The sequence below is a fragment of the Anoplolepis gracilipes genome, chromosome 1 (genome assembly GCF_047496725.1).
Source record: "Anoplolepis gracilipes chromosome 1, ASM4749672v1, whole genome shotgun sequence".
NCBI classification, from domain to species: Eukaryota; Metazoa; Arthropoda; class Insecta; order Hymenoptera; family Formicidae; genus Anoplolepis; species Anoplolepis gracilipes.
The window spans coordinates 20,785,820-20,804,155 of record NC_132970.1 but is presented as its reverse complement, the minus strand read 5'-3'; the positions used below and the strand labels follow the sequence as shown (position 1 = coordinate 20,804,155).

At 32.4% G+C, this 18,336-nt stretch overlaps 1 protein-coding gene across 4 annotated transcripts in view; it reads left to right on the top strand.

Annotated features, from left to right (window-relative positions):
- Positions 1-18,336, top strand: part of LOC140671548 (uncharacterized) — a 40,818-nt gene that overhangs the window by 14,306 nt on the left and 8,176 nt on the right. For 2 of the 4 annotated variants that reach the window (XM_072902937.1, XM_072902911.1), the window contains exons 2-4: positions 15,673-15,778; positions 16,493-16,718; positions 17,726-18,253. In XM_072902937.1, the coding sequence (XP_072759038.1) occupies positions 15,688-15,778; positions 16,493-16,718; positions 17,726-18,253 (845 nt within the window). In that variant the 5' untranslated portion in view covers positions 15,673-15,687. Of the gene's footprint in view, positions 1-518; positions 2,670-4,780; positions 9,680-15,672; positions 15,779-16,492; positions 16,719-17,725; positions 18,254-18,336 lie in introns of those variants that run through there. The other 2 variants (XM_072902921.1, XM_072902930.1) reach the window with 2 other exon arrangements.

The following is an 18,336-nucleotide window of genomic DNA, read 5'->3' as shown; positions in this document are numbered from 1 at the left end:
AGACCAAAACGTCAGTTTTAAGAATTTGTCTTTTTTATTTGCGATCCGATGATTTTTAACGGAGTTATGAGCAATCAAAGAATCAAAATGTTTACTTTTTTATTTAATTCCCGACAATTCAGTAACAAAAAATTTTAGAAAAAAAAAAAATTTTGGATAAAAAACTTTACATTAGGAAATCGAAAACTTTCGCAGATTTTTTTGAAGCACGTGAGAAGCTTAAAAAGTGAGAAGAAAAATTTATATTTGGTCCAGCTCGTAGTTATCTATGTAAAAATTATCAATTCACAGGAATGCAAAAATATAATTATTGACCTTTGGAAAGTAAAGATTTTAAGCTTTAAAAATCTTTTTTTGAATTTAAATTTTGCTTATTTCTAACAAAGTTAACTGGTTGAATTTTGCCTGCTTTTTAAAAAAATAGTGTTTTAAGTTTTGTATGAGAAGTTTATATATACATACATATAAAGTGCTCTAATAATAAGTGTTCTAATTTTTTTTAGAAGTAGGCAAAATTCAATTAGAGCTGTAACTTTGTTAAAAATGAACAAAATTTAAATTAAAAAAAAAAGATTTTTAAAGCTTAGAATTTTCTTTATTTTCTTTACTTTTTTGATCAAATTATATATACAGGAATGTATAATAGTATATATGTTGTTTAAACTTCACGTAATCGCACGGTGTGTATGTTTCTCGCGCGCTTCATACATGTATATTTCGGTCAACCGGCATATACGCCTCGTGGGCAATTTCGAGTATAGACCTGTGATTTCTCCGGCGCTCACGTACGGACAAGGTTAACCGGTCGATGAGCTCAGGAGTCAAACTGGAAGCGATCGTCCGGTATTCACGTAGCGAATTGCTGTCACGCACGAGGGCTTTCTATTCCTCTGCGGCAATGAAATCGCCACGTGTGGAAATCCGGTTTCCGTTCTTCCGACATTTATGTCCGTAGTTCTTTTTCTTGTGTACATACTCTCGTATCTTGTATCCATTCGAAAAAGTTGATGACTATCCCGGGTGCAGCCGAGCAAACAAAAGAACACAGCTCGAGATCGAATAGAAAAGTTACTTCTCCATAAGAAGTCCCAGGTATACTAACTACACGGTTGTACTCAATCTTGGATAAGTATGCGTCTTGGAATGTGCGAGGATATAAATCAACGGCGTACAGAAATTCCATACTAACCGTACTCGGATTGTCTACTTTATACACTTGCCACATCGAAATTGCAACGGCAATTTTCCTTTTGCATCCCAGAGTCTCGCGAGAAGATTGCGATAGCTGTTCTCGCGGACTTATAATTAGCATTACGCGCTTCGCTACCTAGGTAAACAGTAGTTCTGGGGAGCTATTTGCATCACTATTTCCTTCTCGCAATCATTTCTCTTACCGTTTGATCGCACACATTTTTTCATGTATTTTTCACCAAGACATCCAGCGCACTAATGAATTTGTACATTCCTTGAAAAATATTGGCTATAACGGTTTAGATCGGCGATAACGGTATCGGAATATTTCTTAGCATTATTGTCTATTAACATCGGTTCATTATTTCCGAACACGCCCACGAATAATGCTCTATTAACATGCATGCATATTTCGTTGCAAGTAAATGAATCTTAATTAGCCAGCCAATGAGTTTATATTTATCGTCAATGAAGGCATTTCCGCGACGAGATAAATCGCGATGGCGATTTTTCCGCGAAAATCAATCACTATGCGTAAACACGCGAGCAGCGAATGAGCTAATCGAGTGATTAATTTGCGCGCCTCTATAATGTTGATGATACATACTCATCACGACCGAGCCTCTTCGCGTGAAAGTTTCCATTGGTATTATATCGTGGCGCCTGATGTAATCAAAAGTCTGATAAAAATAATCAAATTAAAGTACGATTAAAATGTGCAATAATTTTTGCAATTTGAGATCCAGAAATTATGTTCTATAGGACATTACATTATTTTATTATTAAAACTTAAAAGAATAAGCGATTATTGAAATTGTTGTGGAATACGCGTAAAGATAAATGTGTTTGCACGTTCAAACAAAATGCGCTATTAATGCATTGATAATAGTAAAGATACGCATAGAATAAGAAATGAGAATAAATAAATATCATTAACGTTAAATGCGGCTGGCCGACAATGTAAAATAGCCGGTGGCATGCACACGAAAATGATATTTATCGTAATGTCGTGGATCGTATCGCACGGTCGTGACAAACAAGTGTCATCGTGACGTCAATAAGGCTGACAAGTGCGTACGATTTGCTACACACAACTCTTCTCTTTTATCTATACCGATTGTCGGCGCTCACGGTTTTTCGCGATGAGATGCAACGTCACAGCTCGATGAATTTTATCGTCGTATATTATTCGTCGATCTGCCATTTCGCGTTAGTCGTCGATTAATCGGATATCGGGTTCGAACAAATCTCGAATATATGCGACCACGCGATATACGTGAGAAACCGCTCGCTCGTCTTATCCATATTTTATTTTTTTTTTCTTAAGCATATTTATAAAGTATGTTTACGTGTCTCGTAACTTATCGAGGAAAGTGATGAATTACAACCGATCGATCGATTGATGGATTAATTTTTTCCATTCAACAATATATTGTATTGGATTTTCTTCATAATGTATTCTTTTTCTTTCGGCAAAGGTAATTTTATTTCTTATTAAAAGAATTATAATTTAGATAATTAAGGATTATTATAATTGTTATTATAATTTATTATAATAAATTATTATAATTTTAACATAATTGAAATAGTGAAGTTAAAGAACAGAATGAAGTAGAAAAATGTGAAACTAAAAATTATAATGTTATAGATTTGTGAAAATATGTAATTTTATGTTATTAGTTATTCTTTGCACTTTGTTATCTTAAATAAAATTTAGATTTTTGTAATAAAATCTTTTAAGATGTGCACAAATTTTTCTTTTTAAAATTTTTAGAAACACTTACTGCGATCTTTGTGTAATTTTACAAATTATTTACTTGTTTTTGTTGTTGTGGCCAAGAGCCAGCAATCTCGCGTTTTCTAATACGATTCTTAGACACAGCTTCACAGATCGTTTCTATTACGTAATTTTAATACCTGTAACTATACTACCGGTACCAATGAGAACCCTGTTGCTTGTGATAGATTTAAAGGCGTAATATTCATTGATTTCTTTAATAACCAAAAATTTATAATAAAATTTATTTATATCAGTAATAAAACAGATAGTTGAAATTAAACAAAGGATAGAGAGTTTATATGTATATATATATATATAGCAAAAGTGTATTATTTAAACATGTCGCTAAAGGATTTTATATAATTATACGAAATATCTCGTTTAAATTTATCTCGTTAAAAGATTTTATATAATTATTAATTACAGATATCTAGTTTAAATTAAGAGTGCGAACTTTAGTTTGCTATTGCTATTTATTATGACATTTGTTACATGCTATCGAGATCTCTGGCCTCGCCAGCGTAAATTTCGTCAGCGCGTATCGGCGATATCGTCGTTTATCGTCGTCGTTGAAAACGCACACGTTTCCGTCGCGGAAAAAACACTCGATAAGAAGGCAAATTGCGCCGATTTGCGATTTTCATTCGCGCTTTTCTTCCTCTCTTCAGCGCCACAAAGTCGCTCTTCTTTTCGCAATTCCGCGCGCGATTCCGTTTGTGCGCGTTTGATTGCGCTCACGTTCGTCACGTTAGTGTTTTTCCATGCGCGCAATAACGCACGCACGCGTGGAGACACTTTAATTCGCGCGCGAGTGTGTTTGCTCTCCAAAAATAGACGGTACAGCTGTCGTTCGATGTTTTGTAGCCCGGAACTTTTATTGCCCCGTCGACGACTGGGAGAGACAGGGATATTTCATTATGCAGTAGAATAAAATCTTTTCAGCAACTAGTTGAAAGTAAAGAAAAAGAGAAAACGATAGCGTGAACAATCACGCAAATTAATTAATAATATGTAGATGAAGTGTAGCTAAGTTAAATTTAAAAATTGATTTACATATAAAAATATAATGAAAGAAAGAGAAAACAAAGTTTTCAAATAAAAAAGTTTAAAATGATTATATATACAAGACTTATAAAATGTTGAATGTTAAAAAAATAATACAATATATTTATATGTGTGCATCACATGTGGATTATTTTACTACCTTTAAAATTTAAAGTGGTTTTTTTGTAATTAAATATAAATTAAACGAAAGTATATTCAGCAGAGAAATCTCTATTTACGATGATTTCGCCAATTTATTCTTGACGTTTTTCGTCATTTTATACATGAGACTGACTGCTTATTCTTTGACAACGCATTTTTTGCGTGTTAATGATAATCACGTCATTTGCTTATATTATTTCCCAATGTTTCTTGGATGTATTTTTTCTCGGAAACCTAAATACCTGTTTTATAAGAAGATTCGCGATACTGACATTTTTCACTGCTCTTGATGACATTGGCTAACTAAATCTCGACAGACTTTCCTTACCATCGTAGTATTATCAATTACATCACTTGGTTGTATCATTTTGCAACGTTTCTTTCGTTGGAGGTCTTCTTTTCTCCTACCATTTGTTTAAGATAGATACGCAATCATTCTATCTCGAATCGTTCTCATGCGATGATTTCAAACGACAAAAACATTACTTAGAAATTGATAATCTATTTATTATTTGTTATCTTGCATGCAAGTCCCCCCCCCCCCTCTCTCTCTCTCTCTCTGTCTCTCTCTCTGTCTCTCTCTCTCTCTCTCTCTCTCTCTCTCTCTCTTCTCTCTCTTCTCTCTCTTCGTTACATCGTATTTGGCAAAATTTTATTTTACCAGCATGTGTTGTGATACTTTAAATTTGTTTGCTTCTGCGAATGATTGTGGCAAATATTGCCTTAGTGTATAAGCAAATTTTGAGCGAGAATAATAACAAGGAAATTGACGTAAGAACAAATACAGACTATAAATATTAATCGAATCGAAGGAAGTCAAATAACTCAATGCATTATCGAAAATGCTTGGAACTCTACGATGTTTGTTGGAAAAATATTTGATCTATCATTTTTTCCATATGTTTTTGTGGAATCACATTAAATGTAATTATACGAAGCGTTAAATTGAAGTACTTGATGGCAAGAGTAAATTATTCAACGAGAAAGGAAATACTTGAAAATACCATTCGCAGTAAATTCGAAATAAACGCATTTATAGGAAGGCATGCGATGCGATAAAATTATTTCGTGATCGTATTAAATGCAATTATGCAAAATATTCCAATTAATGGGAAATTTTTTGCACGTGAGAAAAAGATAGAATGTCAAATGACGAAGTTGCGCCGATTCAAACGACTTTTATTCATGCACACAAGTCCCGACGCACAAACACGATACTATACGCGTCATCGTAGTTTAATTTTTATTTACACGCGAAGTCGCGTGCACAGTCGCGTGTTCGCATCACCCCTTCGTGTACGAGGTTGTTAAAATATTCGTCCACCTATCAGCACCCAGCATCTAAAATAGCGGATTCTGCATCCGCCCATGCAAAACGTTCATTTTGCCACCTGAGGCAGCAGATTTCGATCCTGCGTCTTGAGAGCGCTTATCTCAACTAACAATCAGAACAGAATTAACGTTACAATGTTATCGTATGACGCAACTAGACTGTGATGCACATGCCCAAGATCAGAGGTTATAGCTAAACGTGCTTTAGATATTCAAACAATATTTTTTTACATTTGATTATATGTGTGAAAGAATATTTTAATATTTTTTTTATACTTAAAAATGTTTTTTTTTCTTAATTAATTGATATGCATTTGCAGCTTAAGTTTGAAATCACAATCTAACGTATTAATGTATTTGATATAATTAATATGGCATATTATATCTGATTCTTATTCTAAAATTAAATATAATAAAGAAAAAAAGTCGAATAAAAAACACAATCGTATTATTTGATTATTTTTCTTGTTCTATATTTTATATTATTTTACGGCCAATGTGTGTGTACATCTCTTTTTTATTTTCGCGACCAAGGATAAGTCAGAATGAGATGCTTGTTAAATTTATTTTGAAGACAGATTTAAGAGTCTAACGGGCAGCAGACAATGTATCTTTTGTTATGATAATATAATCGGAACAAAACTCAGAGGTAATATAATCGACATTGGATGGCGGAAGAACTATGGAATACACGTTGTCGCAATAGAGTGGATTTATCGCGACAATTGCGTCTAGATCTTGGAATTAAAACAACTAATATAATTCAGTTCGCATTAATAAAAGAAAGACGTCTTTAGAGAAAGATCACATATATTGAGATGCAGTGTTGTTAGATGAGTCAGATTTTTTCGCGTTCAATATGAGATTGAAGTAAGTTAATTGAAATAAAATCCTGTACGACTTTTTAATAATTTTTAAAAATTATTAAAATATTTTTAATAATATAATTAAAACCATGAAATAAAAAAAATAATACGTACCAATAATATTAATTTATTTACTTATTTATTTATTATAGGTATATTAATTTATTTACATAATTATTTAACTAGTTTTCTGTGAGATTTAATCAAAATTGAGATGTTTATTATATATGTAACTGTAAACATTATCGATATGTCATGAAAGGAAGAGAAAACCCGGCTTATCTAACAACACTATTGAGAGGTAGGATAATTAATCTTACAAATTTTATATTAACATAATTGGAAAATTAATCCTAACTGAACGGCTCACGCTCCGATGCTTCGTGTTTGTTCGTGTATTTTATTCAAAATATAAAAACATAAAAATTTCATTTTGTTAAATATATACAAATGATTTTCATACAGTATTTTATATATAAAAAGTTAATAGGTACGTCGACGCGGTCAAATATCAACTATATTGAAAATTATAAGACACTTTAGTAAGTCAAATAGAAAAAGATTTACGTATATGTATATAAAAGTGTAAAAATATCTAATTTTCGCTGAAACTTTTTCCGTTTCTCATTCATAACAGTACCAATATTATGTAAAGATTTTTTGTGTAAAAGAATTCTGAATGACAGTGACGAAACTCAAAGCACAGCATCCGTACAAAGTTCAACCGATGTGTGTCTGATAATGTCTTATTCATGAGTGATAACGGGGGGCGTAGGTCGGACTCGCACTTGGACGCCTCTGCAGTGCATCTAAATTGCGAACGTTTCATCATTCCTCCGGTCGTTTTGTCTTCTCGTCTTTGCGTCACTTCGTCGTTTACTTCGAGATGTCGGGATGCGATATCTTGCGTCGCTTTCTGTATAATTCTCAGTCAGTACGACACATAAACGGAGTTAAAATATTGTCAGCATCCGTTCACAAAGATCGAATCGTTTGCGTGGCGTAAAATTTGCTCGATCCAGTGAAACAAAAATATTCCATCTGATTAAGCATATCTACATATATGCAGACGCGTATAGATATTCTTGTATTTTACAAATTTAATATAAATGCATTATGCAACCAAAAAAAAAAAAATAGCCACAAAATATGATATGCAAAGACGAGAAGAATTATTTTTACTTTTCATCTTAAAAAACAGCTGCGTAGATTTATCGATAAAATTAATGAATCCTCATTGTCGATTCTTATAAAGCTACATAAGACAAATGATGGACATTTGTACGCACTACTCGTCAACAAAACTAATGGATGAAAAACTACACGACTGCGAATTCTGCGCTGTCTTTTTAAATGAAATTTGCACCGCTGGATGTGTTGATAACTCGTGAACTGATCTTTGTTGCACAAAACTACAAGTTTTATTTGTGGTTGCTTCTCTTTTTAAAAAAAATAGTATTTTAAAGGAAAAAAATTATAATTATGTTGAAAAATAAAATTATATTATGCAATATTAATATAATATCTTTAACTCTGTTTATGCATCCGGTTAAATTATAATTTTTATTCGTATTTATGTATATCGATTTATATAGAGACAAAATTTATATTATTTCTAAGTTTTTTTTTGCAAATACTATATGAAATAATACGCTTAATTTTTGAATAAGCGTATAAAATAGAATTTCTTGTTCACGCGCGGAAGTTCTGACTCTGACCCACACTTTTGTGTCGTCTATCGATTTCGCAATAAAGAAACACGTCGCCACGCTCAAATGGCGTGATAAAATTTGTCGTGTTCTGACGCAATGGTTGCTTTATACCCTCCAAAGATACGACCGAGTTTCAGACGTCGCGGCGGCATCCGGGCGCCGACGAGTCTGAACTTTTCGAGCATATGCGGCCCCTACTTCCTTTCTTCTCGACGCCCATTTTGCATTTCAGACATAATTCCCAAATTAATATAAATTGCGCATGCAATGAATCCGTAACTTTGTAACTCACACATATTTATCGATGTTACATCAAGCAATGCGCAAAATTTTACTCGGTTGATAAGAATTAATCTTTTTAAAAACATTTAATAAGGCTCTTTTTATTACAAATATATTAGCAACGAAAAAATAGAGGCCAATAAGAGTCAAACGTAAGGTCATGCACCCAAATTAACATAAAAATATCACTTATATAGAAAAGAAGCTCTTTTATTAACATACGTTTTGATCTTATTTCAGGCCATCTTCAGTAAAAATACAAATAAAAAAATAAACATGTCAAAAAAACATTGATTCCCTTAACATGATCCTTTTAAGATAGATTAAGTAACAATATTGCACTTCCTCAATGCGTTGGTGCACTGATATAATAACGCAGTGACCATATAGACATCTTTAGTTGACAAAGCATATATACTTTTTCCTCCAAGATTTCAATAGAAAAATCTTGAAGCAATCGTTAACATTCTCTTGGGTATCAATGGTATTAATTAACGAATCTCTCAATGTTCTTTTTATATGCAATCATTGAATAACAACTGGTACGATTCTAATAACAATATTGTTATTAATACGAACAAGAAAATATCATATTATAACATATCACATACATCTCTTATATTTCCGAACAATTCAGAAGAGCTATTAAAGATTTAGATGCCAAATTGTCATACACAGCTATTAATAAAGTTTCGCTGTTTTATTAAGGCACAAAAAGATATATTATCAAAAAGAATTACATAGCAACGTAGTATATAAAATTGTCTATAAAGACTGCGTAGACTATTAAAGATTAGAAATAGGAGAACATAAGAAATACATTAATAGAGTTTGTTAATATTGACATGAGGCATAGACTATTTAATCATAAGTTCAAATGGAACGAAAGTTGAAATCTTGGATGAGGAACCGATTCTTGGCAAAAGATTGTTGTCTGAGATTATCCATATAAAGGAAGAAAAAAAAAGTTTAAATCTGCGATACGAAATCAAACATATATTTACCGATATTGGAGAATCTATTTAAATTTTAAAGTTATCTTGTTATGATATTATATTTATTTATTTTGTCTGTCTCTTTGCTTGACTTTGAGTTATTAGTGACATATGTTATTATCATTTGTAGTTGATCTATTGTCGTGAATGCTTCCGATAGTTTGTGACTTTTTATTTTCACCTGCGATCTTTCGATAAGTGCCTTTTTTCCTTTTTTAATATAACATATGCATTTACACGTTATTATAGTGCACTAGCGCAATGAAGGAGTGCAAAATCCTTGTCTCATTCATCTTAAGGGGTATTTTGTGAAAGGTATCATCAATGTTTTTAACATATTTATTTTACTTTTTTTTGTATTTTACTAAAGATGGCCTAAAATAGGACCGAAACGTACATTAATAAAAGATTTTCTTTTTTACATATCCGATATCATTTTTATGTTAATTTATGTACATGACCTTACACTTGGCTCTTGTTAGCCCATATTTTTTATAATTAACTCAAGTTATGCATAATTATAATCATAATCTTATTTATTTTGTATATAGTATATTAAGAATATATTGAGTAAAACAAATAATTGTTTTCTTTTTGGTGATTTAATTTGATTAAAATCAATTTTAAATCAAAGATTATACACGAAATTTTTAGTTTTTAATTTAGGATTTAAGTATAATACAAAAAAATGTCGCGACTACTTATACATATATTTATTTTTTAATTACATATATTTATTTTTAAATCTTGATAAATGCAGACTTTCGGACAATACAAAATAATGGCAGATCTTATCCACCATCGGCGGAAATATATCAAATAATTTCAAAAAAAATAAAGGAACTCGGAATAATATAACATCAAAACACATATATGTTATAATTAATGAAAACAGCAATAAGTTTAAAGATAAAATTTTGAAAGCTTTCAATATTGACATGGAAAATACAGAGATCTCTGCTGACGTATCACTTTCATTCAATGAGAGCATTATAACTAATACTTCAATGAATACACTTGTCAAAGAATTTGTATTGATTATACCAAGTGAGCAATGGAAAACAATTGTGCCTATACGAAAACTGTACGGAAGACACTATAAACACATGCTTCAAAGTGGCTGGACTGAAATTATAGCTGAAAAAGCATGGCAACAACAAAAATTTAATTGCACAATAGTGTTTAAAAACCAGAGAGTCTGTCCATCTAGTTCCGCAAAAAATTATTTTAATTTCAGTGGTATTTGCAAAGATTGCAATGCCAAAATAAAAGGTAAAATTATACATCAACCGCGCGATAATGTCGATGTAAAAATTCATTTCAGAGCGGATAATATAATAGAAGAAAAGCATTCTAACAAGAATAAACGACCGAAAGGTTTACGCCGACAGACTGTTATTAGCACTTTAATAGATAAAAAATTAGACGCTGTAACATTTCGCAGACAGGAGGCTAAACGTCTTACGAATTTTGACAATATTGAACTCTCAATAATACCTAACGCTGCTGCGATACGAAAAGTCAAAGAACAAGCATTAAGAGAACGTCACGGTTTTTTATTTATAAATCCAAGTCTAAATCTTTTACAGAGCGCAAAACAGGGCAAATATTATGGAGCTATACACAATATTGGACTATTAGAATTTTTTTGTATCTATTGGAGCATTGAACAACAATTATTGTATAGAAGTAGGAGCAAGAAAAATCTAACAGGTTTTATGACAATCGATGCTACTGGAAGTATCATAAAACGAAATTCTAATTGTGAGCCGCCAGTTTTTTTATATCAGTGTATGTTTGTAAATGACGATGGAAGTATTCCAGTCTTTCAGATGGTATCAGCGGATCATAAAGCAATGCAAATTGCATACTTTTTGCAAAAAATAATATCTGCAGGAAACGAGCCTCCGCGTATGGTTGTTTGTGATTTTAGTTGGGCAACTTTAATCGCTGTGGCACAAGTATTTGCAAAATGCATTGACTTACGAAATTATTTGAAGAATTGTTTTAATATCTTACATTATTTTAATAATACACTTCCGTCCTGTTTTATAAGATTAGATGTAAGTCATTTTGTATCCATGATATCAAGATGGAAATGTTTTAAACAAAAAAATAAATTAGTGCGACAATTTTATTTACGTTCCCTATGTCAAGCATACAAAATGACTTCTCTTGAAGAATTGCGTTTATTTTTTGAAGCTATCATTGTTGTGGCATTAAGCGAATATGTTGGTTTTAATAAAAATGGAGAGGAATTGCCATCTGAGTCGCGTTTACAATATCTGAATAATATAATAAAATGCGTATCAGTGCCAGAGATTTCAAATGACGAAACAAACGAAAATCTTAATTACAATGACATATATGATCTGCAAGAAGTGGATGTTCAAGATGCTTCCGACTGGGTTCAATGGAGTACCAACATATACGATAATGCTCAACAAATAATAGTTAATTGCACAGAGGGAACAACAATAAATGCTTGCTATCATCCTAATTTTGCTCAAGTCTTAAAAATCCGTCTCATACCATACTTGGCGCTTTGGAGCGGTGTAATGCAATCGCATTTTCAAATAGCTACAGAAATTTCTACTTCTACTTCTGTTGAGGCAGAATTTGCAGAGCTAAAAAATCGTGCGTTTAAAGGCCAATTACCAATGAGTGCCGATATATTTGTACACGAACATTTGGACTACATCGACGGTAGAATAAAATTAGCATCGTATCAAAAAGATGTTTCAAGTATAGATTGCGAACAACTGAACAACGTAACGCACAATTATTCTTCTGCAAGTTCCATCGAAATAGAAAATTTCGTAGAAAATTGTTTTTCTTCTGATGCAATTAACTACGATATAGGAGAAGATATTTATATACAAAATGTTAATGAAAGCAGCATAGTGAGTGATGACACTGTTGATAAACAGGATCAACTAAATTGTAATACGTACGAAAATTCGCGAGGTCTTGTTTGTAAATCATCAAAGGAAGAACAATGTTCTGCTGTGAAAAAACAATATAAACCTTCATATTTAGACAAATGCCCGGAATGGGATTACATTAAATTAGCGAGAAACCAAAACATATCACTCATGCGGAATGGTAATGTATGCAAAAGCGTTATAATTGATGGAAAAGTTTTTACAATTTCTCAAACTTGTTCATTTGATGCAATATTTCATCTAATCGCAAACAGCATTGCAACTATAAAAAGTTATAAAAAGAAAATAGAAACAACGAATAATCGTACAATTAATTTAGTCACATCAATATTGTATAGCGGTAAAATAACAAAAAATCATTATAGCGAAAGAGCAAAAATATTGATAGAGCTTCCGCTTTTTAACGACAGTGTAACTATGTACAGAAGTACAATTTCTAAGTTAAACGCTAAATGCAATGTCGTAAATTTAATCAATTATTTATTTGCTAATATACCAAGTTGTCGAGTAACTATTACTTGTCCTTGTGGTTATTTACAAACAAGACAAATAGTAGAATTAAATATTAATGTAGATCCACTTCTATATAAAGGATTGCAATATATGCAAGAAGCAATCGACACTTCGACGATTAAAATAACATGTAGAAAATGTTCATCTATCGCCACAGAAAATATTGAATACGGACCACACTTATTTATAGATACAACAATCTTTACCGATGCCCGATACACCAAACGCGATGAAACGATAATACATACTATTGAAAGTATTGCAACAACCATTACATTAAATTGTCAAACATATATTTTAGTCGGTGTCATTAATTATATAAACTCATCTGGCAGCAAAGATGACGGTCATTATGTCACATACGCGCGATGTGGAAATTATTGGTATGAATACGACGATCTTAAAAGAAAGAGGAATATTGCAAATAAAAAAACAAAAATTACACCACATCTTATATTTTATATTAAGGAAACATAATACTTATTGTCAACATTTTATTGATTTTTAACATGTTATTAAATCTTCAAACGATATTAAATTATTTTCAAATAAAATATCTGATTAAAACTTTTTCCCACTAAGCCTCTCATTACGCATTGATAATAAGTGATATTAATATTATATATATATATATATATATTATTTCATATTGTTATATAATATAATATTGTAAGATTTAAAAAAAATTGTCGAATATGATTCGATCATTAATTTAAGAATTATTTAATGTAAAATATACGACGCGCACGAAATTTGTTCAAGTCAAAGCTAAAATCTTTTTTAAAGCCTCGAGCAGTACAATTTAGATCTATTGTCAGTAATATCGGAAATAGTTATGTAGTATGATATTTTTTGATTAAGTGTCGTGCTGACGGCACAAGTTAAAATTGCTTTAAGAAATGTTTATAAGACGGAACAATTTTTGAAAATGATTAAACTGCATAGAACTCGGGTAGAACTATCGTCACTAAGTTCCTCATTCATTACATTAAAAAATAAAAATTGAAAAATGCCGTGCTAACTTCGCGAATTTAGTACGACACTCTCCTCTCTAAAGAACTAAAACGAATTGAAAATTCTCATTTTTTACAAGAGTTCCCGATAGTTCTAATTGAGAGTCACATATATATATATATACAATTTCAGATCAATATTTCACCAATTAACTTTTAAACAATTTTTGTTTTAATTGCGTATTACGACACTTAGTATAAATGTATCGTGCTGATGATTTTCGGCAATTCTAACGACAGTTCTCGACAGTTCTGCAAGAGTTCTATGCATTAAAATTAGTTTTAAACAAAGTTCTGATCATTACAATCGATGATAAGAAAAGATGAAGAAAAGTTTAGATATTAGGTCGATTCTGTCATCATATGTGATTGTTTTCTAGATAAATTTATTCATATCTATCCGCGTTGTACTGATAAGAAAATCTTATATAAAACGAGTCACTCTTTAGATTTATCAAATTCTGCTAATTTATTCAGGTCGAATGTGTTTAAATCGCAAGTCATCGCGCGGATCAGCGCCATTAGACAATCGTTTATTCGGTATAGTACCGAATAAATTCTGATGATATTCCTTCTCGTTGCTTAGCTAACGCTCGTAGAAACCGGAAGTTCCTGTGACTCGCTTTTCGCACCGTCCAGTGTACTATCGTGACGGTAAAAGTACCTCCTTTTGATCCCCATGGAAAGATAAGATCAGTACACTGGTATCCCGCTGGCTGAACACGTTCGTTACCTTCGTAACGATCCCCTTGCGACCCTATCGCCCTACATCACCTTGTCCTGATAACAGAGCGATATCGCTTATCATGCAAATAGACATGCGTAATAAATGCAAAAAAAAAGTAATAAGTGCGACAGAACGTGCGCGAAATAATATCGCAGTGTAATTAGAATAAAACTAGAGTGAGAAAACGTGTTCGAATCGTATCGAGTATTGAAGATGAAAGTGAAATAAATATATAGAGAGATTGGGTTGATGGATGAGACTTTGAATCTCATGAATTATATATTTCCATACGAATCTAACAATAAGTTTTAATCTTGATTCAAATTATATGGTCACTGCAAGTTCACGAGGACTATACAAGAGAAAAACTTTCTTTTTTACTTGACGCTTCATGAAATATATCGCATTTTATAGACTGAATTACTCACACAGTTATCTAAGTCACGTGCATTGGATCAGTATGCACTTGTGTGACACTCTCTAAGCGTAATGTCACGCGTGAATGTTATTTATATATGTCGGTTGATTCAGCAAAACATGATATTATTTTGCGATTTGATATCCGCGATAATAAAAAACTTTATTTATCTGGTCATGCATATATTTGCTGCACTTGCAACAATGTTTGTCACTTATTTCTGATATAAATGAAATAAACACGTTTCAAGTAAAGCGGCAAGAAATTGTTGATAGTGAAGGAATATACATAATCGAGGGAAAATTTCAAATTATTATGTCTATGCGTACATATACACTTGGCTATTGCGATAAATTAATGTGTTTTGTTTGCTTCTTAAAACAAAATTCCTTAAAGATAATTATATAAACTTATCTGGTTTTAAAATAACATCGATAACGACTATAGATGTGTAAATATTTAAAAAAAAAATTATGTTTTGATGGAAGAACAGGATTCAAGAATGATTGATTAATGCATTACCATTTTCTATTTTTTTCTCATGGAGTCCAACTCGTTTAACATTCAACTCGGAATAATGCGATTACCTCTAGAAAAACCGTTTTATTACTCTATGAATCGATTTTACGACTAAATTAATCTATTTCTAACGAGCAGTCTCAATAGAACACCGATCATCTTGTTTGTTGCAGGATGAGAAGGTCACGATGCTGAGACCCGGATCCTTAGTAGGCCTGCTGGTCTTCGTGGCCGTGCTGAAGATCGCAGACTCGGACCGCTGTCTGACGATGTTAGAAGGTAAATCACCGGTCATTATCGTCAGCCGATCGTTCTGGCTCAATTACGGTGCATTTGTCAGCTCCGAAGATGCTGATATCATTGATTCGTCATCGGAAAAACGGCGCCACGTGGAATAATCGCTAATTGGCGCGATAATGAGGCGCGGTCTGGACATTAATTGAATCGCGTCCAATTAATTCATCCGTAGACGAATTCATCACTCGTCGTTTCTGATGAATAATTAGATATATCGCTTTAAACTTCGCGACGGGCTAATGAAGAGCTGAATTCGCATTCCGTGCGAGTTAATGTAACCGTGCCACGTATAGTTTACTCGCTTATTATCGAGCTTTTAAATATAGTCATCGCGCAGATTGGCAATGGCCGGAAACGTTCTTCCACCGGCTACATGTTTTTCTCAGATGTTTACATTGCTCAGATCGAGTGATAGAACGACCTTGCATTTCTACGTTAGCGGCGGTTCTCAACTCGTTTTTTCCAATTGTCAAATAACAATTTTTTATCATTATTTATTATATACGTTCAAATTACAAAGTCTTTCACAGAGCTTCTAATTGTTGCGATTACTTTAATTCTAATTTAATTCTAAATTAATTATTTAATTTACGATGTATTAATTTAAATCTTTTTATCGTATATAAGTTTACAAAAAAAAAAAAGAAATTAAAATGAAGAAACTTTTTTTGAGGAAAATTTCTTTATGATTTACAGAAGTTAATCCAAAGAGAGTGATTCATCATGAAGGTCACTTCTTGAACATCCAGTTCGAAGTATCGAGAAGAATCACGCAACGATTGACGTCAGAGATCATGAAAATTTTTTTGACCGAAGTACTGGGTTACACCGGCATCGGCATTATCAATAAGGATGACAAATTCAACGCATCCGAAGTCTTCGAGAGGCTATCCGAAAAACCAACGTACAACGATCACAAAATGTAAAACAATATGTAAAATGATACAATTGAACACAAATGAACAAGCGATCGTTAATGCTGTTTTACGCGATTATGATTCTGATCTCTTTGACTTCTTGAATTCTTTATTTTATTTTCTATTTTTATTTTCGTTTTACAAACATAATTATAATAACTTTTTTTATCATTTGCTTCTCAACGAGTTTATAAATAACATTAAATAATAATATTGAATTGTAATAAAATATTGAATTTCTAATATGTTTGCATAAAGTGGATAGAATTTATAATTTTGATATGTATATTCAATTAACGCACATAAGAAATATCATCTCATATTACACGTATTTGCGACACTAGATTAACAATCGAGAATATCTACTATCATGTTGATTGCAAATATGCTTTGCATCTTCTTCGCCGAGCGATCATATTTCGTCTCGGCGCTTTCTGCGACAAATAATCAGAATGTATCAATACTTACATTAGTTTCTCATATGTTTCTTGATCATTTAATAATATTTATATTAATAGTTATAATATTTATTTTATATTAGTGTTATTATATTTATATTTTATTATTTAATGGTTATATTAAGTTTGCCGCGCATTATTTCTCAATTATTTAATAATATTTAATTCTGTGCAACTTTAAATCGGTGTACCTGTTTCGACATATGAGATATTTCGATTGCTGATATATCCAACTATTGCGAGATATGCAAATTATTTATTAATAATTCGCGTGTAACATATAATTCATTATTAATATTCTGCTACAAGCAAAAATGCAAGTATTTAAAATTAATCCCTATTTATTGCAATACACAATGAACAGATTATATAAATTATTAATAATGATGTATTTCTAATATTCTTCTATACATTAGCTACATAAATGTCAGAGCATTGAATCGAACGAGTAGCTATTAAATAAACTCGCGTCTTCGCGATCTTTGAACTCACAATCAGCAGAAAAATATACGCGCATTTAAATCGGACGATTAACATTTTCTTTTCGCTAACAGAGTTCCAGAAACGATGGTGAACATGGAAGTGTGGATTCCGCCGCAGCAGGACACGTCGCCGCTGTTGAATAAATACAACGTGAAGGAATGTGGCTCGATAGCGCCACCGGGATACTTCGGCTGGTTCGTTCCGGAGGCGTTAGCGAGACTCGATGAGAGCTGGCTAGTTTTTTCCAGATTAGAGACTGCCAACAGATTCGCCATTGACGAGGCATATCTGCCGATCATCAAGAATTCCACGATGAATCCGGATACCAGAGATTACTATTGTCGCGAAACCTTTTGCCAGCACGGAATGTACGTGCCGGAACACTGTCAAAACCAAGAACAACAGCAGAGGACGCCGAAATGCGCGCTGCTGCTGGCCGAATACCCGGACATCACGCTCTTTGTGAAGAAGCATATCGATCAGATGAAGCTCTTCGTCAAAGTGGCGTGGGTGGGTCCGAATCTCAGAACCTTGACCAAGAACTTGACCAGGGAGTACATGCAAAATGCGCGGAACTCGTCGGCTTCCACCGAGAATAGGTATGATTTTGTAAAATGTATGTAAAATTTATACTTGTCGAAAACAGTCGATACCAATGAATAACAATTGAGATATCTTGTGT